General features: G+C 44.5%; 2 protein-coding genes across 3 annotated transcripts; one reads left to right on the forward strand and one right to left on the reverse strand.

Moving 5' to 3' along the window:
• Positions 1–5,766: 5,766 nt before the first annotated feature.
• On the reverse strand, positions 5,767–9,009 carry LOC109780095 (IAA-amino acid hydrolase ILR1-like 8). The gene is made up of 5 exons (XM_020338683.4): positions 8,633–9,009; positions 7,299–7,424; positions 6,680–6,994; positions 6,433–6,561; positions 5,767–6,321 (listed from the first exon to the last, which is right to left on the reverse strand). Exons 1-5 carry the CDS (start codon positions 8,981–8,983, stop codon positions 5,935–5,937), a joined length of 1,308 nt encoding a protein of 435 aa, XP_020194272.1. The 5' UTR covers positions 8,984–9,009; the 3' UTR covers positions 5,767–5,934.
• Positions 9,010–15,067: 6,058 nt separating this feature from the next.
• On the forward strand, positions 15,068–17,670 carry LOC109780089 (protein neprosin-like). Of its 2 annotated transcripts, XM_020338677.4 has the most exons (6): positions 15,068–15,217; positions 15,293–15,379; positions 15,788–15,970; positions 16,398–16,613; positions 16,714–16,854; positions 17,183–17,670. In XM_020338677.4, exons 1-6 carry the CDS (start codon positions 15,074–15,076, stop codon positions 17,558–17,560), a joined length of 1,149 nt encoding a protein of 382 aa, XP_020194266.1. In that variant the 5' UTR covers positions 15,068–15,073; the 3' UTR covers positions 17,561–17,670. The 2 variants fall into 2 exon arrangements, with proteins under 2 accessions (XP_020194266.1, XP_040256819.1); XM_040400885.3 differs by lacking the exon at positions 15,293–15,379.
• Positions 17,671–24,106: the final 6,436 nt, after the last annotated feature.

Consider the following 24,106-nt stretch of genomic DNA (forward strand, 5'->3'; position numbering starts at 1 on the left):
GACTAAGGATATGTTTCTCGTTTATGGAGGTGACGAAGAGCTCGTCGTAAAGGGTTACGTCGACGCTAGCTTCGACACTGATCTGGATGACTCAAAGTCACAAACCGGATACGTGTATATTTTGAATGGAGGGGCAGTAAGCTGGTGCAGTTGCAAGCAAAGCGTCGTGGCGGGATCTGCATGTGAAGCGGAGTACATGGCGGCCTCAGAGGCAGCACAGGAAGCAGTCTGGATAAAAGAGTTCATTACCGACCTAGGGGTGATTCCCAATGCGTCGGGCCTGATGACTCTCTTCTGTGACAACACTGGAGCTATTGCCCTTGCCAAGGAGCCCAGGTTTCACAGGAAGACCAGGCATATCAAGCGTCGCTTCAACTCCATTCGTGAAAGTGTTCAAAATGGAGACATAGATATTTGTAGAGTACATACGGACCTGAATGTAGCAGATCCGTTGACTAAACCTCTCCCTAGAGCAAAACATGATCAACACCAGAACGCTATGGGTGTTCGATTCATCACAATGTAACTAGATTATTGACTCTAGTGCAAGTGGTAGACTGTTGGAAATATGCCCTAGAGGCAATAATAAAATGGTTATTATTATATTTCTTTGTTCATGATAATTGTCTATTGTTCATGCTATAATTGTGTTATCCGGAAATCGTAATACATGTGTGAATACATAGACCACAACGTGTCCCTAGTAAGCCTCTAGTTGACTAGCTCGTTGATCAACAGATAGTCATGGGTTTCCTGACTATGGACATTGGATGTCATTGATAACGGGATCACATCATTAGGAGAATGATGTGATGGACAAGACCCAATCCTAAGCATAGCACAAAAGATCGTGTAGTTTGTTTGCTAGAGCTTTTCCAATGTCAAGTATCATTTCCTTAGACCATGAGATCGTGCAACTCTCGGATACCGTAGGAGTGCTTTGGGTATGCCAAACGTCACAACGTAACTGGGTGACTATAAAGGTACACTACGGGTATCTCCGAAAGTGTCTGTTGAGTTGGCACGGATCGAGACTGGGATTTGTCACTCCGTGTGACGGAGAGGTATCTCTGGGCCCACTCGGTAATGCATCATCATAATGAGCTCAATGTGACTAAGGAGTTAGACATGGGATCATGCATTACGGTACGAGTAAAGAGACTTGCCGGTAACGAGATTGAACAAGGTATTGGGATACCGACGATCGAATCTCGGGCAAGTAACATACCGATTGACAAAGGGAATTGTATACGGGATTGATTGAATCCTCGACATCGTGGTTCATCCGATGAGATTATCGTGGAACATGTCGGAGCCAACATGGGTATCCAGATCCCGCTGTTGGTTATTGACCGGAGAGGCGTCTCGGTCATGTCTGCATGTCTCCCGAACCCGTAGGGTCTACACACTTAAGGTTCGGTGACGCTAGGGTTGTAGAGATATTAGTATGCGGATACCCGAAAGCTGTTCGGAGTCCCGGATGAGATCCCAGACGTCACGAGGAGTTCCGGAATGGTCCGGAGGTGAAGAATTATATATAGGAAGTCAAGTTTCGGCCACCGGGAAAGTTTTGGGGGTCACCGGTATTGTACCGGGACCACCGGAAGGGTCCCGGGGGTCCACCGGGTGGGGCCACCTATCCCGGAGGGCCCCATGGGCTGAAGTGGGAAGGGAACCAGCCCTTAGTGGGCTGGGGCGCCCCCCCTTGGGCCTCCCCCTGCGCCTAGGGTTGGAAACCCTAGGGGTGGGGGGCGCCCCACTTGGCTTGGGGGGGAAGCCACCCCCCCTTCCCCCTTGGCCGCCGCCCCCCCTTGGAGATCTGATCTCCAGGGCCGGCGCCCCCCCAGGGGACCCTATAAATAGTGGGGGGGAGGGAGGGCAGCAGCATAACAGCCCCTGGCGCCTCCTTCTCCCCCTGCAACACCTCTCCCTCTCGCAGAAGCTTGGCGAAGCCTTGCCGAGACCCCGCTACATCCACCACCACGCCGTCGTTCTGCTGGATCTCCATCAACCTCTCCTTCCCCCTTGCTGGATCAAGAAGGAGGAGACGTCGCTGCTCTGTACGTGTGTTGAACGCGGAGGTGCCGTCCGTTCGGCACTCGGTCATCGGTGATTTGGATCACGGCGAGTATGACTCCATCAACCCCGTTCATTAGAACGCTTCCGCTCGTGATCTACAAGGGTATGTAGATGCACTCCTTTCCCCTTGTTGCTAGTATACTCCATAGATGGATCTTGGTGATGCGTAGGAAATTTTAAAATTCTGCTACGATACCCAACAGTTCGTTCCAGACAGAGAGAACGACGAGCTCACAATGGCCCTCGAGAATCCTGAGCACCCTGGACAGGCACGAGGCACGCCAGGCTCCGTTCTGTGGAAGGCTGGGTTTCCGAACGCAGGCGGTTACAAATGCCAGGACAGGAGGAAGAAAGTGGAGCATACCCAACTGCAGGCGCTGCACGCAAGGGTACTAGCGATAGAGGAACGAGAAGCAAATCGCAGCAAACGACCTGCCGAAGCTTCCCCGGAAGCTACCCCGCCATCTCAGCGGAGAAGCAACGTGGCTTCCACCGAGCAGCTTCAGCAGGAGCCTGTCTTCACGGCTCCTGCTAGCTACACCGTGGATGCTATCACGGAGTCTCAACATTGCCACCTTATGACGCAATGGCAGAACTTCAAAGTCAAGGCGGTTGTTGTCTCTGTTTTACCTACTGAACCTGGCGCAACCTACCACTGCCGGCCGATTCTAGAAGGATATGCTAGGGTGATGGTGGATCAAATAACGGACGGATTTGAGGACCTCCAGCTTGACCACCATACGGGTGAAGGGGAGACTCGGCTGGGTTCTTCTCTGAAAACTCCATGCCTATGGCGGAAGGAGCTCATCAACCTGCCGAACTGGACGCCTCCGCCTCCTCCTCCTCCTTCGGCGAGTCAGGGCACTCCGCCTCCTCCTCTGGCGAGTGATCAGGGCACTCAGCCTCCTTCTCCGACGCGTGGCGGCACTCCGCCTCCTTCTCCGCCTGTGCCGGCGCGCCCGAGCAGCCAGCCTCCTCCTTCTCCGCCTCGCCAGCAAGGGCAGAAGAGACCCGCCGCCGCTCTGGCTGCTCCGGAGCGTCGTAGTCCTTCTCCTCCGCCTCGTAAGCAAGCACGAAAGAAGACAGCCGCAGCCGCTCCGTCTGCTCCGGTGTCTAGCAGTACAGCCAGAGGCGGGAGGCAATACAGATACGGTCCTTCTCTGAAGACTCCAGAGAAGTTACCATACGAGAGGACCGAGGAGGAAAACAGGACTATCGTGCGAGCCGAACTGACGAAATTCTTTGAAGGGGTGAAAGCAAAGAAACATCCACCTCCAGAGGAGAAGATAGATCCGGTGAAAGCGAAGCGCACTCTGGATGCCCTGAAGAAACCACCAAAGTCTCCGCCGAAAGCGAACTATGACCGCATTATTGAAAAGTCATTTCTTGAAGCGAAGAGGTCGGGAAGTACTATCAGTGATCAAAGGTTAGCAGAACGACGAGCTGGGAAAAAATTGCCCAGCTCGGCGAACAAGCGGACCAATCGCCCCCCCCCCCCCCCCCCCGCTCAAGGTGTCTAGCGACATCGTCGTTAATGATCCGAGGATGGTGCCCGGTTATAGCAATCTTGGAGATTACCTGCCCGACGATGTACATTATGATTTCTTGAAGGTGGACGAACACAGATACGAGTACGGGAAGCCTCTCGTCAAAGATGAAAAATCTCTAACAACGATGATGCGAAGATTCCATGATTGGTATATGAAAACCTGCAGAGAGTCTGGGGGGACGAATAGTTTGACGCTGAGAGTTAAAGAGGAGCATGATCTCGTTGGAATTGAACTGTTGAATGTTCCATTTGAGGAGTTCTTCCAGTTTTTCAATCAACAGGCCCTCAATAAATCAACGATCACTTGCTACTGTTTGTAAGTACTACTTCTGTCATTAAGTCTCTATATATAGGTCAGCTCTTTCATTGCATGTATTTATAATTATTCTCACTATATTATGCAGATTGAAGATCGCCGAATTGAAGAAAAGACAAACCGGCGATATTGGGTTCATTAACAAATCTCATAGATGCAAATGAGGTTATATTTCATGCCAGAAATACTGAGGCCAACTTGCTACGATCGTTCCTAATAAATGAAAACAAAGATATAATACTCTTTCTTTACAACTTCAAGTGAGTGTTACTGTCTTGTCCATATTTGGTTTCCCTTATTAGTCCAGGTTATAGTAATGTAATTGATGAGTTATGCATGCGTGCACAACTTCCACTATATTCTCCTAGAGATTAAGCTTGAGCAGGGACTAGTAACCGTCTTAGACTCGAGACGAAAAGATCCTAAGGAGTATGCGGACATGACTGAAATGATCGAGAAGTAAGTTAAATCGATCATTATCGCACCATATCAACAACTTTGTTCATTTCCTGATATCAAGTAATTGTTTTCTTTGTCTGGCATGGTTTGGACAAAATTCACCAAAAAAGCTCCGGGACTGCCGAAGAAGCTGCAATTTAGACACCCGAAAGTAAGTACTACTAGCATGTTCCGCGCATCTCCTAGTGCTTCAAGCCCTAGTTTCATCAATACCATTTATAGCATGCTTGCTTATCAGTTTGATTGACCTCTATTTCTTGTAAAGTTGTTGTGGCAGGAAGCCGGGATTACTGTGGATACTACGTTTGCGAGTCATCCGCCACACGACCTGTGAGCGGGGCTACTCTGACGAACAATACGAAGTGCGTAAGCAATAATTAATATTCACAATTTTATTTTATTACCATCATTTGTGTTGAGTTTCATTTATTGATATATATATATATATATATATATATATATATATATATATATATATATATATATATATATATATTGACCCCCTTCTTCAAATTAGATCTTTCGGATGCGGGATGAACTCCTACCACCAGATCGTATGCGAACAATTCAAGAGGAATTGGCGGCATTCTTCCTTGACCACGTGATCGCTAAAGACGGAGAATACCATGTGGACCTTGACTTCGTATATAATTAGGAGATTATATTGTAAGAGATAATTATATTGTATATATGTAGCCAGTAATGTCGGATAGATATACGAGAACTTGTTGTTCGACCAATCTCTCGGAGAAGGAGAGGTGGTCGATATCACTTCTCTCTGTATGCATATGTTCATGACGATCTTCTGTTTCCTTCATTTGCTTACTAGCTAGCGTGTCGAGTCCTCTCTATACGTATAATACGTAGCGTACGTCGACCAAGCACGGAGATAAGAGAGGACACTTCTCTCTATTAATTAGCTAGATAACGCAATATATGAAACACCTAAATTAACACCCCAAAACCCCTAAACCACCCCCTTTCAAAAAAAACTCAGCTTCTGCTAGCTGCTGACGCGTGGATGCCTATTGGTCCCGGTTTGTGCCACCAACCGGGACCAAATGGCCTCCTGCCTGGGCTCGCCGCACGGGCCACGTGGAGGCCCATCTGTACCGGTTCATGTAAGAACCAGGACTAAAGGCCCAGGGCCTTAGTAACGACACTTTAGTCCCGGTTCCAGAACCGGGACTAAAGGTCCTTATGAACCGGGACAAAAGGCCCTTTTTCTACTAGTGCATCCAGATGCAGAGGCTGGGGTCCTTCTCCATTTCTAAAAAAACTTGATGAATATACACGCGGGTGTCATGTCTGGTCTCGAAAAAATATTTCCAAATGTAGAAAATCACAAACGGCTACACTTAAATTACTGAACTGTCCTAATTATCATGCATGCTATATATGAATAGTATATCTCACATAACATACTATACACACATATATAGCTTCCGATCAAGCAAATGAAGACGATTCTGGATATCTAATACTATACGGACATCAGAGGATTTTCACTCCATAATCCAAGAACGGACCTTCACTCATGCTCCTGTAGTTTCCAGGAGCGGTTCAGGTACTCAATGGCAACCGCGGTGTGAAACGCAGCTCCAATAGGAAGAACACCCTCATCGAGGACGAAATGCGGGGAGTGCACCGGATGCACACTATCCATGGCGGTCTCGTTACCTACGCCGATGAAGAAGAATGCACCCGCTGCTCTCTGCGCGTAGAAAGCGAAGTCCTCACCACCCATGCTCCGGGGAGCCACCTTCACATTAGCTTCCCCGAGCATGGCCTCGGCCACTTCCTTGGAATGGGCATACATCCCTTCATCGTTGACGGTGGCTGGGTAATGCTTTAACTTCTCCTCCATGAAGTCGACAGTGGCTGCGCAGCGGTGCACGGTTGCCTGGGCTTCTACGGTCTTCCAGAGAGGCATCGGGTTGTCAGTACCTCATGTCAAATGGTCGACAAAAAGAATTGACTGGAAACTTGAGATAGGAGAGAATGCATGGGGTGTTATAATTTGTCCTACCTCTTTCACCCTTTTCATTAGATATGACAAGCCTTCATCAGTCATGCTCCGAAAGGTCCCGCCGAACGACGCAGATTCGGGAATTACATTGTAAGCATCACCTCCTCTCAGCTGTGTAACAGACACCACCTGAAAGAAGTAGTACATCATCGACCAAGTTATCACTCACTTCCCAGGGGTTTCATACACAGATTAATGGTGGCCTGGCCACCTCTGAATATATGTGCTAGACATATTAATCACGTACAGCTGACTCGAGTGGATCTGTTTCGCGGGCGACAAGTTGCTGAAGGCTGAGAATGGCGGAGGAAGCAGCAATGACAGGGTCAACGGCATCGTGAGGGTTACCGGCGTGCCCGCCTTTTCCAGTGATCGTTGCGGTGAACCGAGCTGCAGCTGCAAGAAATGGACCTGGCCGCGATGCGACGACGCCTACAGGAAGATGTGGGAAGACATGCAAGCCAAAGATGGCAGAGACATCGTTGAGGACACCCTCCTCTAAAATGTAGTAAGCACCGGCGTAGCCCTCTTCAGCAGGCTGGAACACAAGCTTGACAGTACCCTGAAGGTCAAGCAACAATGACACAAATTGAACTGTTTCTCATTCTCAGTCGTATAAATTTGAATGCACACTACGATACATCATATTAATGAGAGTACTTCTTATATGCTGAACTGACTGAGTTATAATGTTGAACCCTGGTACCCACAGGCACTGAAATGGGACAATATACCAAAATTGTCTGGACTGACAAAAGAGCATTGTTTGTTATTTCCAACACAAAATATCATGTTACATGTACCGTAATAATCGTCTCAATTTCACCATGTTAAAATTAAGAGTATGATCAGCACAGTAAGTTTACCTTTAAATCTTCTTTCCGAGATTGAAGTAGCTTGGCAGCTCCTAGAAGCATTGTCACATGGGCATCATGTCCACAAGCATGCATCTTGCCATTTTCGAGGCTCTTGTACTCCCAATCTACCAATTCCTGCCCAAGGACCACCGTGCGTGCCATTGTCAATCAAATGCCATCACTATTTACTAACAAATCAATACACCAATGTACAGCAAAGATTATTTTCGGATACAATCTAGGTTCTTGTTGATTGAATTCTGTTTTGTGCAAGCTGCGCATAGAACATGTCGTATTTGGTTGGACCAATGCTTGATGTCGATTGTCTTGCAGCTTACAACGTACAATCCAAAACAAAATTTCATATCAAATAGGTTAATTTTCCAGAATACGGGCCAACTACTACCTATAATGGAAAAAAAAATTCCGTTTTGTCTCATTGTAGGCCCTGATCTATCCGCTTTGTGTCCCTAAAGCGACATTCTGTGTTTCCTATGTAGTTAGGTTTCATGATATGATGCAGCACAACAAACAAACAATAATTAATCGGTGACAGCAAGAGATTTGTTTGGTTGCAGCAAGAGTTTTGATTACTCTATACAAGATAGGCCATTGTTGATTGAATTCTGTTTTTTGCAAACTGCACACAGAACATGCCGTATTTTTTATTGGGCCAATGACTGATGTTGTGCAGCTACGACCGTACAATCCAAAAGAAATCATATCAAGTAGGTTAATATTTTCTTAACCCAATAATTTCCTTCTGTGTTTCCTATGTGGTTAGCTAGGTTTCATAATGCAGCACAACAAACAAACAAACAAACAACCAATAATTAATCGGTGATGGCAATAGTTATGGTTGGCTGCTGCGGTGATCTTCATGATTGCAACACATTTGATATTTTTCTTAGATAAAACGACGGAATTAAACCCACATTGGTGCGAATTCGAAGAAAGAGATGTAGACGTATAACAGAAACTACAATTCCTGAGCAACCTGTCAGTATCACAAGGTGACCTTTCAGTATTACAAGGACAAAAGAAATTGCAATACCAGCTAATGATTCTACAACACTGGTTGGAGGATATTCATTTGGATTACAGAATTTCGTGTTAGTTAAATCTCATTTCATAACAACCATGCATTATCATTCACAATTATTCCTGAAAAAGAATTAACATTCACATGCTGTCCTAATTACTCTAATTAGTTTTCTGTACTTGTCTTTTCCAAGAAAAAGAATTATGTTGGGATCATGCGGGTTCATATAAGGAACAGATAAAGCAGTCCTAACAATGGTTAGTGACGATTGACGAGAGAAATGCAGAGTATGACAACGGACCTGGAGGGGGAGCGCGTCCATGTCGGCCCGGAGCGCGACGACTGGCCCGGAGCCGCCGCCTCCGGCGATGGTCGCCACGACGCCGGTCTGGGCGACGGGCCAGACATATGGGATGCCGAGCGCGTCGAGCTCGGCGCGCACGAGCTCGCTTGTGCGGTGCTCTTGGAAGGCCAGCTCCGGGCGCTGGTGGATGCGCCGACGCAGGCCGCGCAGCCACGACTCGAAGGGAGGCGCACGCGCCGCGCCCAGGAGATCGGCTCCCAGCCGAGTTGTTGTCGCCGATGAGGGGGTCGCGAGATGTGAGAGGAAGAGGAGGAACAAGGCAACGAGATGAGTCGAAAACCAAGCCATGCGAACGTGACCGAAAACTGCTCGATGCACACAAGACTATTGACTATGACGTGATATATATAGCTCGCGCGTGGCCTCCGTTGATATTTCCACCGGGAGTATAGGCGTGATTTGACTCGCCGATTTTTTATTGCTGTGAAATATTTTTTACGGTGGTATTAAAAATCAGTCGACTGAGACTTTGCGGCCGACTCCTCGACCGTCAGATTTGCTGTTGCTTTTAGATGCATGCAACCTACGTACATGGACGAAGTGAGATAGGCTGCTTTTGTGTCTTGTTTTTTCTGTCGGCTTTGGGTGTTGGGCTGGGCAGGGGAGTGGCACGCTTTAGGTGGTGTGTCTTTTTTTATGGCCTTCAAATTTTACAAAATGTAAGAGTGATCCCTGACTAGGAAAAAAAACAGTTGCTAAAAAAAAGACTTCCCTAAGAAAAAAGGAAAAGAATTATATACTGTAGTAGCATCTTTTGTGAGTATTTCTCTTTTTTTTTTCTTTTAGAATCCCCGTGCGTATGTGTGGCTGTTGTTGATAGATTATATCCCTATTGTATAGATTTTGGATGTAGTTTTTCTAGTGTAGCATCAATGTCTTGTTTTTTGAGAATCAGAATTTTCTTTTTTTGGAGATGCGCGTGAGCGCACACGTTTTTGTATAGAACAAGCATCCATATTTTTTTCAAGTTTATTTAGGTTTGGCTTTGTGTTATGTATGCCAGTCTAAAAGAAGCTTAGATGAAACTATCTAATTTAAAAAGTATCTATTTTATGTGGATTTGCTATTCTCAGTCGATCAAGAATTAGTCAAGTCTTAGTCGATTCGGTAGCAATCAGACCTCAACTGCGATTGTTTCCCCAGAATGCAACTCCATGTCTTCAAAGCAACCATGAATTGCTAGTTTATTTTTGTTTGTTTCGGGTTATTTCTCATGTCCAATTAGTTTGCTTCCAGTTTTTTGGTGATGGGCTGTTTTAGGATGCATCTGGCCCGCTCTTTTCCTTCTTCTTTATTTAATGTGTGGGCAGGGATGTGTGATGGCCTAGCTATTTCCTGTTTTATTTGTTTATTTTCATGCCTCTTTTTTTTATCTTTTTGTAAGTGACTTTAACAAAAAAAATGGCGCCCTCATGACATTGATTTTATTTTGCATTTTATTTTTACCATTAAAAAATTCCTTGTTTCTTTTTAATTTATATTTTCTCTTTTTACTACTTTTAAAACCTTTTTCTTGTATGTCTGCTATTAGGTGCATTTGTAAGGGTCGCCACTTCCTGTAATTTATTATTCTTTTGTCGAGAGAAGGGCACTTGCATGTCTGTCACTAGGCGTCCAACTGCAAGTGTCACCCCGACTACAATTGCATGCCCACACACCTGACTGCAACTAAACATTTATTTTGTAAGTGGGCGGCGGGAGAGGGAGGGGAGTTGCATGTGTGATACCAGACTTGCAACTGCAAGCGTAGCCCTCGACTGCAGCTGCATGTCCCCCTCCCGACTGCAACTGGCCTTGTGTTTTTTTCGGAGGGGGAGGGGGGGGGGGCAATTGCATGCCCGACAGTAGTCTTGCAATTGCAAATGTCGCCCTTGGCTGGAACCGCATGCCTACCCACCCGAATGCATTTACATGCCACACACTCGACAGCAACCGACATTTTTTTATTTGTTAGTAGGCGGCGGGAGAAGGGGGGTTGCATATCCGTTACTAGGCTTGCAACTGCAAGTCTCGCCCTCGACTGGAACTCCATGTCCCCTATTGACTACAACTGGCCTCGTGTTTTTGTCGGAGAGGGGATGAATTGCATGTCCGACAATACGCTTGCAACTACAAGTGTCGCCCTCAACTACAATTGCATTTCCGACAGTAGGTTTGCAACCGCAAGTGTCGCCCTAGACTGTAACTGCATGTCTACAGACCCGACTGCAAACTGGATTTTTGTTTTGTTTTGTAAGTGAGCGGCAGGAGAGGGGATGGGAGGTGCATTCATGGTACTAGGCTTGCAACTCCTAGTGTCACCCTCGAATGCAACAACATGTTCCCTACTGACTGCAACTAGCCTTGTGTTTTTATTGGAGAGTGGGTGAATTGCATGTCTGAAAATAGACTTGCAACTATAAGTGTAGCCCTCGAATGCAACAACACGTCCCCTACTGACTGCAACTAGCCTTCTGTTTTTGCCGGAGAGGGGGTGAATTGCATGTCCGACAATAGACTTGCAATTACAAGTGTCGCTCACGACTAAGGTTGCATGTCTGATAATAGGCTTGCAATTTCAAGTGTCGCCGTCTATTGCAACTACATGGCTACACACCCGGCTGCAACTAACTTTTTTTGTAAGTGAGCGGCATGAGAGGAGGGGGAGTTGCATGTCCGACAATAGGCTTGCAACTACTAGTTTCACCCTCGATTAAAATTGCATGCCTACACACTCGGCTCCTACTAGCCTTTTTTTTGTTTTGTAAGGGAGTGACAAGGGTGGGGGAATTGCATGTCCGATACTAGGCTTGCAACTGCAAGTGTCGCCCTCGAGTGCAACTGTATGCCTACACATCCAATGCAACTGGCATTTTTGTTTTCTAAGTGGGCGTCGGGAGAGGTGGGTAGTTGCATGTTAGACACTATGCTTTGCAACTGCAAGTGTCGCCACCTAATGCCACTACATGTCCACAGACAGCTACTACAACTAACCTTTGTTTTTGTAAGAGTGGCGGGAGAGGTGGGTGTAGTTGCATGTCCAATACTAGCGTGCAACTGCATGTGTCGCCCCCGAATGCAACTACGTGCCCCCCATCGCAACTGGTCTTGTGTTTTGTTAGAGGACGACGGGAGAGGTGGGTGGGGTAGTTGCATGTCCGAGGGGGGTGGGGTACTTTCTTTTTATTTTATTTTTTTACTGTTGTGTTTTGAATTTATATTATTATTCTTCTTCTTTTGATTTATTAAGAAAAACAACGCACTATTCTTTTTTTTAAACAGTGCCACAATATTTTAGTTTGTCTTGTTTTCATTTTGTTTCTTAGTTACATTAAAGATTTATTTTTGTCCTAATATACAAAATGTTTTTAAAGAAGTCATAAAAATGAAAAATGAAAAGAGAAGCAAGATGATGTATGAAGATAAGGACTGAACGATGAGCTACATTGGCGACAGAAAAATGTTTTTTTGTTTACTTCTCTTGTTGAACACTTTTTGCAGGTGTCAAGAAAAAACAAGACAAAGAAACAAACAGCCCAGCCCAAACAAACAAACAACGGAAAAACAAAAAAGGCCTTAGGTAAGAATTAAACCCAGCAGTTATCGACTAAACAAATGGTGGAGAGGGGCACCGCACGCGGCTAAAAGATCCAAGAGATCAATTGTTATGTCTATGGGGTGCCCCTCTCCTCCGTATATAAAGGGGGGAGGAGAGGGCCGGCCAAGGGGAGGAGGCGCGCCCAAGGGGGGAGTCCTACTCCCACTGGGATTAGGACTCCTCCTTTTCCTATTTGGAGAGGGAGTGGGAAGGAAGAGGAAGGAGGGAGGAAGGAAAGGGGGGGCCGACCCCCTTCCCAATTCATATTGGGCTTGGGGGGGGGGGGCGCCCCCTCCCTTCCTCCTTTCCCATCCTTTCCACTAAAGCCCATTAAGGCCCATATACCTCCCGGGGGGTTCCGATAACCTCCCGGAGCTCTGGTATTATCCCGATCTCACCTGGAACCATTCCGGTATCCAAATATAGTCGTCCAATATATCGATCTTTACGTCTCGACCATTTCGAGACTCCTCGTCATGTCTGTGATCACATCCGGGACTCCGAACAAACTTCGGTACATCAAAACACATAAAATCATAATATAACCGTCATCGAACTTTAAGCGTGCTGACCCTACGGATTCGAGAACTATGTAGACATGACCGAGACACGTCTCCGGTCAATAACCAATAGCGGAACCTGGATGCTCATATTGGCTCCCACATATTCTACGAAGATCTTTATCAGTCAAACCGAATAACAACATCCGTTGTTCCCTTTGTCATCGGTATGTTACTTGCCCGAGATTCGATCGTCGGTATCTCAATACCTAGTTCAATCTCGTTACCGACAAGTCTCTTTACTCGTTCCGTAATACATCATCCCACAACTAACTCATTAGTTGCAATGCTTGCAAGTCTTAAGTGATGTGCATTACCAAGTGGGCCCAGAGATACCTCTCCAACAATCGGAGTGACAAATCCTAATATCAAAATACGCCAACCCAACAAGTACCTTTGGAGACACATGTAGAGCACCTATATAATCACCCAGTTACGTTGTGACGTTTGCTAGCACACAAAGTGTTCCTCCGGTAAACGGGAGTTGCATAATCTCATAGTCATAGGAACATGTATAAGTCATGAAGAAAGCAATAGCAACATACTAAATGATCAAGTGCTAAGCTAACGGAGTGGATCAAGTCAATCACATCATTCTCTAATGATGTGATCCCGCTAATCAAATGACAACTCATGTCTATGGCTAGGAAACTTAACCATCTTTGATTCAACGAGCTAGTCATGTAGAGGCATACTAGTGACACTCTTTTTGTCTATGTATTCACACATGTATCAAGTTTCCGGTTAATACAATTCTAGCATGAATAATAAACATTTATCATGAAATAAGGAAAAAATAATAACTTTATTATTGCGTCTAGGGCATATTTCCTTCAGTTTCTACCACCTTCAGGTAGAAAAATCTAGAGATCATATGCTGTTCATAACCATGCAGCACGCTAGTTTCCATTCTAACCGCCAGCCGAAAAGCAAGCACGAGATCAATCTTATTTGATCAAAATAAAGGGCGGAAAATTAAGCAACCAAAATTGGTACGATTCAAGCGAGTAGTGGTCAAATACTGCCTAATTGACGATTTTTCTCATCCATTCGAGGAAAAACAAAGCTTATCCAGATGGAATCCATGAATTATCTGCCTCTGATTCGACCCAACCATCTCCACCGTCGATGGGCCGGAGGGCGTCTTCCCCTAACATCGCTTCTTAATCCCAGATTGAGGGCGGCGGAGGAGGAGGCGGTGCAAGAGTGATTCGATCATCTTCAGACAAGCTACTCCGATGTGTCTCCTTGTGGCCCCACTCGTCAGGACGTAACGGTCAAAGGAGGACCCGGCCCAAAACAGCCCCACTCATCAGTAGTTAATGGTCAAGCCATTGAGCCAACAACAAACGTCCAGTTTGACCATTTGTGAGAGTTTCAGACATGAGTGTGGGGAAAATTGTGCAAAAGTTTAGAGCGTGGGGACAACTGAGCACAACTAAGGAACCAGGGGCACTATCACAAAAAACCCTTTGTATTATTATATTTCCATATTCATAATTATACAGTCTTTATTCTATGCTTCAACTGATATGATCCAGGAATATGTGATTCAGTGGAAAACTCAAATGCACGTGCGGAATGATAAACGGTTAAATAAAAGGTTCCTAGTCTTGCCTCTAGGACTAGCTAAAGTGTTGTTGGTGATCACGTTTTTCGGATCTTAGAGATCGTTAAGTGTAATGATAGTCCTAAAACAACATTGAGATTATGACGTTAGAAGAACGATCATATTGAATTGACCCAAACTTGTCTATTATAAATTGAGTTAATATCATCTGTAATCAAAGAGCAATCAACTAGGGAAAACATTATCCATATGGGGCATTAATTGTGAATATTTTTTCATTTATTACATATCTCAAATATTATTAGGGCATTACTACTCCAAGATTTTGGTAATAATACTAGGAGGTGGTATAGTTATTGTATCTTATCTACTACAAGGGTAACCAATCAACTAGGGTCAACATTATCCATATGAGACAATAATTGTGAAGATCATTCCATTTATTACAAAACTCAAATATTTCGTGGCATTAGTACTTCAAGATTTTGGTAATAAAGACCAAGAGGCGGTCGATTATTATATCTTATGCAATTAATACAATGACATCTTTTATTCTAGCAATTAAATTTATTGCTCTTATTGAATGACAACCATTCATTTCATGATAGTTTCCTAACATTATAAATATGATGGTAGACACATTAACAAATTGAACATTTCATATTTCCACCATGAAAGAAAATCCATCTATTAGTGTGACCATTCTCTTAGCATATCTTATTCTAGCCATCGGAGGAAAAGAAGTAAAGTGTATCAGACGAGAAGAAAATACTAGCGGGGTCCCATTGAATCAAGAAGTCAATAAGACTATTCTGGTATGTATGAATTCATCTTAGTTTGTATATCTGTAAACAATTTTTTATTATGAAGTTGAGGAGATGCCGAAAAAGGTTGACGGAAGAGATGTTTATGACTGCATCGATGTGAATCTACAACCATCCTTTAGCCATCCACTACTAAAAGACCACAAAATCCAGGCAAGTTTTGATAATCAATATATTATAACATTCATGTAGTACCTAAGTAAAATGTAGATATTCATGTCTCAATCCATGCAGGAACGGTATGTTATTTGAAGTAAAAGTGGAAGATTGGTAGCTAATATATATAATCATGCTAGCAATTATTTGAACTTTAGTTTTTATTCTAATACTTCATAAATAAGCTTTCACTACACATCTACCGTTCTAAAATTTATCTCTGTGTTATCTTTATTTCATAGAAGAGAAATATAAAACATTTGGTACGATCACCAAGCAAGGCAAACTACAAATTCAACTAATTATGTGGATATATTTAATTGTGCATCATAACCCATAAACCTGAATATTTTTTATCATATTTTGTCTTAAAAGTACATATTGATTTAACTTTCCCAATTACAGATGGAACCAAGCTCTTTCCCACTGAGTATTTCTACCAAATCTCCATCGATGGATGTCATCCCACAAGCCCAATTGCCCTTGATTGAGTGCCCTACAGGAACGATTCCAATATTGCGCAACAACAGAATGGTCCACACGCCAGTAGAAACTATTGATAAAGTGATTACCAATGAAGAACATGAGGTGAGTTTTTAATATAATTTTTGAGTGATTCGGTTATAATGGTCGATTATAACAATATAAAATTTTCTTTGTAGTTCTTAAATGCACAACAATTTATTGCCATGCGAACCACATGTCAAAGCAATATTACCTAACAACAGTCTAGGATTTTATCGCATTAAATTCATCCTTTAGATGAAATTATGGTCCAAGGTAGTCAAATAAGTAAATGCAAATAACTTATTCTGTGAATATTTTTATACTTGACATTTTTGTTGCCACTGCAGTGGATGAAATTTTTCTCTAAATGTTTGGTCTATATTGACCTTAAATGCACCATTTAGTGATGTCCACCAAAATATTATTGTGATATGATGTCAATCTTTCTTGTTTAATAAGCATTAGTATTTTCATTGTAAACAAGTCAATATCTTGTTTCGGCTTGCAGGTTGCTGGAGTAGAGTATTATGATGTGCTATATGGAACGCGGGCTAAAATAAATATCTATAATCCTATGGTGAAGAATAATAGTAACGATCTAAGTGCATCGTGGATACAAATTAATAAGATAATAAAAGCAGGTGTTGCAGATGGGATCGGGGCTGGTTCTTGGGTATATCCAAGCTACAGTGGTGACAACTCTGCTAGGTTTCATGTTGCTTGGGTAATCCATAACTATTTCTCTGGATACACATTCTTCAATTTAATATGAATAACTTATAATGATATAGTTTATATTGACGTTGGAACACATTTATGTAAAGGTTGATGGCTTAAAGACTTGCCCTGATCATGATTGTGGCGCTTTCGTGCAAGTTAGCTCAAGTGTTGGTCTAGGAGGAAGACTTAAACCAGTTTCTGTCTATAAAGGACCACAATACATGATAGATGTTACTATTTTCAAGGTATTCTCATGTAAATATTTTTTTATTCTTGTATTTTGTTTTTTCGTATGAAATACATGAATTATATTTTGATGAAAACTTGAAGACATTGGCTCAACCAAACTTATAGGTGTCAAACCATAAGATAACACAATCTTACTAAGAACCTTTGATCATAGAAAAATATTTTAGCATAGAGGGGAGACTCCCAAATATATCTCTAATATTATGTTCATGTTAATATGGAATACAATTAAAAGGATAGTTTCACCTCACCACAAACATTTGATCGATTGTTATTCATTTCATCTATGTTGAAGCATTTACCATGAACCCTGATTTATTTTAGGATCCAGTGACTAAACATTGGTGGGTGGCTTATGGTCCACAAAACATACATATTGGATACTGGCCAAGAGAAATTTTCCATTTCATGAAGGATCAATGTAATTATGCATTATGGGGTGGATATGTTCAAGGTCCGACGGTGTCATCAGACTCTCCACAAATGGGTAGTGGCCATTTTGCTTCCGAAGGACTTGGAAAAGCAGCATTTGTGAGAAATATCGAAATTTTAAATAAGGAAAACAAGTATGTTATTCCAGATGACAAGAAATTTGGGCATGTCACCACCAATTTATCCAAATATACTGCGAAGGGTTATGTTGATGGACATAGTCACTTTGGTGTGCATACTTACTATGGTGGACCTGGTGGTTTTGTTTGAATATATATGTAAAATTATTAATAAAGTTTCCATAATCTAATTAATTTGTAAACTTGGACAAATTATTTTGTGATTTTATCATGTTAGAATGTATTTATAGTAGTGGATAAGTTGAGTCATCCAGCATTGTAAGTTAGTTTTGATTTCCTCGTATATACACCGTACCATGGTTTAGTGCTTCTTTTGATCAGAAAAGTGTTTTGATGCCGAATAAGAATAGGAGAGACAAACCTATTAATGGCACTATGTGTGAACTTCACTTCCCTGATAGGTGGACTATCTAGCGTGCCCGGGCCACCGTCATTGTGCGGAGGCCGTTGCCTCGCACCTACTCATGAAGCCCTAGCTGGCACCGCGCGAAAAGGCTCTTGCGAGTGCTTCTTTCGGGTGAAGTGAGCCTCTGAGCCGTCTGTTCGGCAGTGGCTTGCCGTGAGGGTCTCTCAGGGTTTTTCGCCATCCAATCTACCCGAACGAGCGAACCCGGGCGACCCGGCAACGTGGTCCATGATGGGCGTACATGATTGTGGTGCTTTTGGGTCCACTGTAATGGGACATCGTCGGACGCACCCACGCGTGAGGCCCCATGCACTGTTCACACACATACTCGCCAGCAATTGGCCGGCCGGTTAGAGTGATGTCCACGCCTTCACGGCTCGCGCGCCTGGCCAACTAGTCCGAGAAAGCCAGCCTGACAGGGCAGTCCCTTCCGACCATTATGGAACAACCGAGGCATCCGACTAAGGTTGTTCCAGCCAGATTGGTGTCACGGTGGAGAGAGGCACAACCTTGCTCAGTTGATAGGTCATTTTGTTTTTGTGGGTGTTTTGGTCCTTTCATTAAGTCGGTTAAGATTTCCTAGTTCATTCTTTTACGCCGCACATTGTGCACCGCCTACTTTGGGCTCTCTTTCGTTTCGTTTTCTCTGGTAGGTGATTAGCGCGTCTTGGTGGGGGCATTTTCGGCGTGACAGTTGTAGGCGCAGCTCCAATGGTGCATGCTTGAGGCCATTGTCATCAAGGCCTTGACGCATTAGCAAAGGTTTTTAGAAGAAAAGGGCTCGAACGCCCCGGTTCCATTGCATGCAATGAAACCACCGAACATGTTTTGTTTTGGAGCTACAAGGCGCGCGGGGAAAAACAGCAGAGACGCTGCCCCAGCAAAATGAAAACACCACACAGTCTACGCTCCCTTAAGGAGCAAAAGAGACAAAGAGCGGAAAGACCACACCCAGAACAGGCTACAACCAGCAAACATATTTCAGAGTTTAAGGATCACGCCCATGTCTTCAGAGCGAAAAGCCACCCCCGAAGCAAGGAGTCCTTCCACCGCACTGGTTCAGTCCTAGCCAGGGTCTGGCCAAAGGAGAAGAGGCGGTGCTCGCGCCAAATGCTCCATCCTTTGTACCAGGAGACGACATCTCCTCTGGACTGTATCCGCACACTTGATCTCCCACAAGGTTAAAAAGGAAGCTGTCTTTTGCCACATAACCTGCATACCAAGCCAGGGCTCATCATTAAAGTAAATATCGTTGCGATACCTCCAGAGAGCCCATAATGCAGCTGCATGAAGCATAATATCTGCAGTTTTGTTGTCATTTCTAGCCCACCACTCAAGGAGCCCATGCGAGTTAAGCTCAATGTTGCATCCCATGGGGCTAAAGATCTCTCTCCAGAGTTCTCTCGCAACAACGCAATAAAAAAAGATGATTAACCGATTCTGCTTCATTACAGAATAGGCAGGTAGGATCAGCTACATGCTGCCTCTTCAGAAGATTGTCTCTGGTGAGTAGCTTGTTCCTCACAAGCAACCAGAGAAAGATCTGGATCCTATGAGAAACATTAGCTTTCCAGATCAACATAATGTTGTCTGGAACCACTCCTCTAAAATTCACAAAATTATAATAAGATTTAACAGTGTATATACCCTTAGGCTCCAGATCCCAAATAATAGTGTCCTCACAATCATTTAAGCTTAGATCCTTGACTACACAAAAATCTCATTCCAAGCAGTAAGCATGTCCGGCGAAAAACATCTCCTAAAGTTAATTTTCAGAGTCACGCCATCCCACACCTCACTGATGGAGACATTGGTAGTATTGGCAATATTATACAACTCCCAACAACTAGTTGCAAGTGTAGCATTGCCAGTCCACCTATCTTCCCAAAACCTAACACTCTTGCCATTACCCACCTTCCAGGAAAAGCCAATTTTTGCAGCTTTAATAGCCCAAAGAATGCCTTTCCAAAGGGGGGAAGCTCCAATATCAGGGCAAGCAAAAATGTTAGGTTTGCAAGTTTTATATTTGGCGTCAATGATTTGTTTCCAAATTTTACCATCATCGTTGAAATATCTCTTAGCCCACGAAGCTAGCAGGCTGAGATTCATATCAGCAATGTCAGGGATGCCCAAACCACCATACTGTTTTTTCAAGGCAATATTACCCCAAGCAGCTAGGTGGTATTTATGATGGCCTTCATTATCATCCCAAAAGCAGTGAGCAAGTTGAGAGTTGATCATGTTAGTAGCCCACTTAGGGAATTTAATAATTCCCATAAGATAGCAGGGGATTCTAGAAAGACAAGACTGGACAAGGGTAAGTCGTTTACCAGAGGAAAGTAATCTCCCTCTCCAACCGGCTCCTTTCTTAATAATTTTATCTACAGTGGGTTGTAAATCCTCTTTCCTAAGCTTATTATAGTGAAGAGGGGCTCCTAAATATTTGATAGGAAAATCTCCAAGCTTACACCCCAGGACCTGAGCAAATAAATTTGCTTCCTCACGGTCAATGTTAATAGGGACTAGATCACACTTGTGAAAATTGATCCTCATCCCTGATAACTGTTCAAAACATGACAGTAACCACTTAAGGTTTTTAGCAAAAGAAAGGTTTTTGCCCAAAAAGAGCAAAGTGTCGTCTGCATATTGCATGCTAATGATGCCTGCGGGATTTGTGACAGGGAAAAGGCCTTCAACTTTGTTATTGGTAGAGGCTTTAACTAAAATCCTAGTAAAGACATCAGCAACTAGATTGAAAAGGAGAGGGGAAAAGGGATCTCCTTGTCTGGCACCTTTGCCAGGGACAAAGAACTCACTGTTGCTGTCATTCACCCTGACACCAACAGAGCCTTTGAAAATGAGAGATTCCACTTTATCCATCCACTTATGGCTAAAACCCCTCCTTTTCATCATATCCATAAGGAATTCTCTATTAATCATGTCATAAGCTTTCTCATAGTCTAGCTTAAAAACGAAGCCAGACTGCTTGCTAGAGTGCACAGAATGGATAATTTCATGTGCAGCAATAATACTTTCAGCAATGAAACGCCCTTTAATAAAGGCTCTCTGGTTAGGAGCTATTAAATCATTGCAAATGGGGCCAAATTTGGTTGTGGCACACTTTGCAAAGATTTTAAAACTACAATTAATCGTGGCAAGAGGCCTAAATTTCTCCATTCTAACTGCATCAGCCTCTTTACGAACCAGGGTTAGGAGGGAGAAATTAAGCCTATATAGGTCTAATTCCCCTTTCTCCCAATCCTGGAATAAAGCAAATAGGTTGCCTTTAATAAGGTCCCAGAATTGCTGATAAAATAAAAAAGGGAACCCATCTGGGCCAGGTGCTCCTTCAGCATATGAGCTGAAAACAGCAGCCTTAATTTCCTTCTCAGTAAAGGCAGTGTCTAAAATATTGTTATGAGCTTCTGAGACTAATTCATCCTCACTCCAAAAGTCATCTTTCAGAGTGATATCTATTTTATCTACAAAGCCAAATAGCTTTTTATAGTAACTAACAACAGTATTCATAATACCTTCTGGGTCAGTGACAATACCTTCATCATTTTCCAGCATCAGGATCTGCTTCTTCCTCCTTTTTAGGCTTGCCACAGCTTTAAAGTAGCCAGTGTTGAGATCACCTTCCAGGATCTCCCTCTCCCTGGACCTCTGTCTAGCTTTTATCTCTTCTCTTTTTCAGATATCATTCAGCTCACCTGCAATGTTTTTAATCCTCAGCTTAGAGTTAGGTGAGAGAGGTTGAGACTCAGCAATAATATCAAGGCAGTTATATTCAGCCACCAAGGCTTGTTTCTGCCTTTTTTTGCTCTGCCTCAAAATTAGCTCACCAGCCTTTAATAGCTTTCCTGGTATTTCTAATATTAAACTGCCAACTATCAATAGCTTTGGTAAAGCAACATTTAGTGCTCCAGGCTTTATGAACTACTTCCCTAAAGCCATCTACTTCAAGAAACCATTTCTCAAATCTAAAAGCTTTCTCTTTAGGGGGGAGAAAGCACAAGTATTCAATACCAGAGGGGTGTGATCACTTCCAACCCTAGGAAGAGCTCTGAGCTGAACATTAGGGAAAGATGTTGCCCAATTAGTGGACATGAAAACCCTATCAATAGTGGCCATAACCAAAGAGTCTTGATTATTGCCCCAGGTGTATTTCCTGCCATTAATTTTCAGCTCAAGAAGACCAAATCTATTAATCCAGTCATTGAACAAGTCTGCCCAGTGCTGGTTAATCAGACGAGTGTTTTTCTCACTGGCCTCCCTAATCAAATTAAAATCCCCACCTACCAGAGTTGGACCAGTCCACCCAGTAAGCAAGTTGTGCAATTCATTGATGAAATCTAGTTTGTACTGTTCATAAGCAGGACCATAAATGGAGATCAGTCTCCAGGAAGACCCATCTTGCTTGTTTTGGAGTAAGCAAGAAACACTGTAAGTGTGTGTATCACAGCAAACGATGTCAAAGAGATCTCCCCTATTACTAGGATACCTCCAGCAGTGTTATTAGCAGGAAGCCATTTCCAAGTATAACAAGATCTAATGTCAAAAGCTTCTAATTGAAGAGGGGTAAAGTCTTCTTTCTTAGACTCAGAAATACTAATAAAATCAGGCTTATGAGCTAGAATGAGCTCTTTCAGTTTATTACATTTGATGGACCCATTCAGGCCTCTAATGTTCCAAAATAGGCCAACCATTTAACAATAAAATCAAGTTTTCTCCTACTACTAGTATTTGAATGTTTGACCTCAATCCAGGGGGAATCTAGTTCTGTGTCCACATTCATATGTGGGCCAGCACCAGTTTCAGACTGGGTCCCTGGATTTGTGGATATCAAATTAAATTCTTCTCTAGATACATCTATGTTTGCTGGAAGAAAAACTTCAGGATTATCTTGATTAAACTTATCAAGTCTCTGAAGCTCAATGTTCTTGATCACAGCAATATTATTAATAATATTGCACCCACTAGAGCTCAAATTAATACCTGAGCATTCAGCAGTGGAGATAAGAACATCATCATCCAGACAAGCAAAAGAGATTAGCAAAGGTTTGGATGTGTAGAGTCTTTCGGTGTAGAACCTTGCCAGCGATCGACCACTTCTGCGGGACTCCCTCCTCGAGATCATCAACCACCAGAGGTGTGGCTTCTTCCTCGGTGAGATCCAGCTTTCCCATGGCCTCCTCCATCCTCGCCCTCGCCGCCCTGGGAGAGTGCGCTCCCCCCGAGCTTCCGCTTGGATCTGCAGACGTCGCCATCTCCCATACCAAAATATCTGACGCCCCGCCGACGAGGAGTCAGCGAGCGCCGCCGTCTCTCCACCGAAACCCTAATCGCCTCTCGAGGGGCTCCTAGTTTTCGGGGAAGACAGCTTTGTATCCTGACTGCGCCATACGCGGGTCTCCTACGGATAAACGCTGCGAGCAGTCGCGCTGGATTGGTCTCGCTCGTTGCAGCGGCCGCCCCCATCCGCTCCTTCCGCGTCGTCGGCTTCCGGAACACCCCCTCAGGTACCCTCATCTACCAGTGGATCGCCGCCGCCTTATTCGGCGGAGCGGAGACGATCGAGTTCGACCTACCAACACCGGACGCAGACATCTGTCCGACTCCGTGGAACGGCGGTGACAGCAGAGCGTCGGTTTTCCGGAGCCGAAACTTGTGCACCATGCCACGCAACCTGTTCAGCAGCAGCGGCGCCGCCGCGCTACGCCACCTGCGGCTTGGCAACTGCAAGCTCGATCTGCCGGAGGATGAACGCTCGCTCTCCCTTGGCTCGCTGGAGACGCTCTCGCTCCGGCGGATCAACGCACCAGAGCACACGCTGCAGCGCCTCATCTCCGGCTGCCCTCGCCTCGCCGAGCTGACCCTGGACGAGTGCCCCACGGTGAGGCGCATCTCGGTGGTGCTCCTCCTGCTCCGGACCTTCACAATCCGCTGCTGCCACAGAGCCACCCGCGTCTTCGTCGACGCGCCGTCGCTGCGATCGCTCTCGTACAAAGGCAGCATGCCGACCGTGCTATCGTTACCAAACTGGGGAGGAATCGAGACGCTGTCCATGGACGTCTGCGAGACGGTCGACGCCGAGGACTCGGACAAGATCCGGCGAATGAGGCAGTTCGTGGACAGATTCCCCAACCTGACCTCCCTCCGCCTGTCCTCGCAGCGTGAACCTCCCTTCTTCGTCTGGCACCGCGGGCCGCTGCCGGGGCTCACACAGCTGGAGCTGACAGGCCCCTTCCGGAACCGCGGCCACATCGC

This window comes from Aegilops tauschii, chromosome 2 (assembly GCF_002575655.3).
Source record: "Aegilops tauschii subsp. strangulata cultivar AL8/78 chromosome 2, Aet v6.0, whole genome shotgun sequence".
Lineage (NCBI taxonomy): Eukaryota > Viridiplantae > Streptophyta > Magnoliopsida > Poales > Poaceae > Aegilops > Aegilops tauschii.

Bases quoted from the DNA above. Each gene is read 5' to 3' on its own strand.
- LOC109780095 (XM_020338683.4), bottom strand. From the start codon at position 8,983: ATGGCTTGGTTTTCGACTCATCTCGTTGCCTTGTTCCTCCTCTTCCTC. The intron at 7,425-8,632 runs GTCCGTTGTCAT...GTCCTTGGGCAG, and splicing joins TGGACGCGCTCCCCCTCCAG to GAATTGGTAGATTGGGAGTA. The intron at 6,562-6,679 runs GTACGTGATTAA...TACTTCTTTCAG, and splicing joins CAGATCCACTCGAGTCAGCT to GTGGTGTCTGTTACACAGCT.
- LOC109780089 (XM_020338677.4), top strand. From the start codon at position 15,074: ATGAAAGAAAATCCATCTATTAGTGTGACCATTCTCTTAGCATATCTT. The intron at 15,218-15,292 runs GTATGTATGAAT...ATGCCGAAAAAG, and splicing joins AAGTCAATAAGACTATTCTG to GTTGACGGAAGAGATGTTTA. The intron at 15,380-15,787 runs GCAAGTTTTGAT...TCCCAATTACAG, and splicing joins TAAAAGACCACAAAATCCAG to ATGGAACCAAGCTCTTTCCC.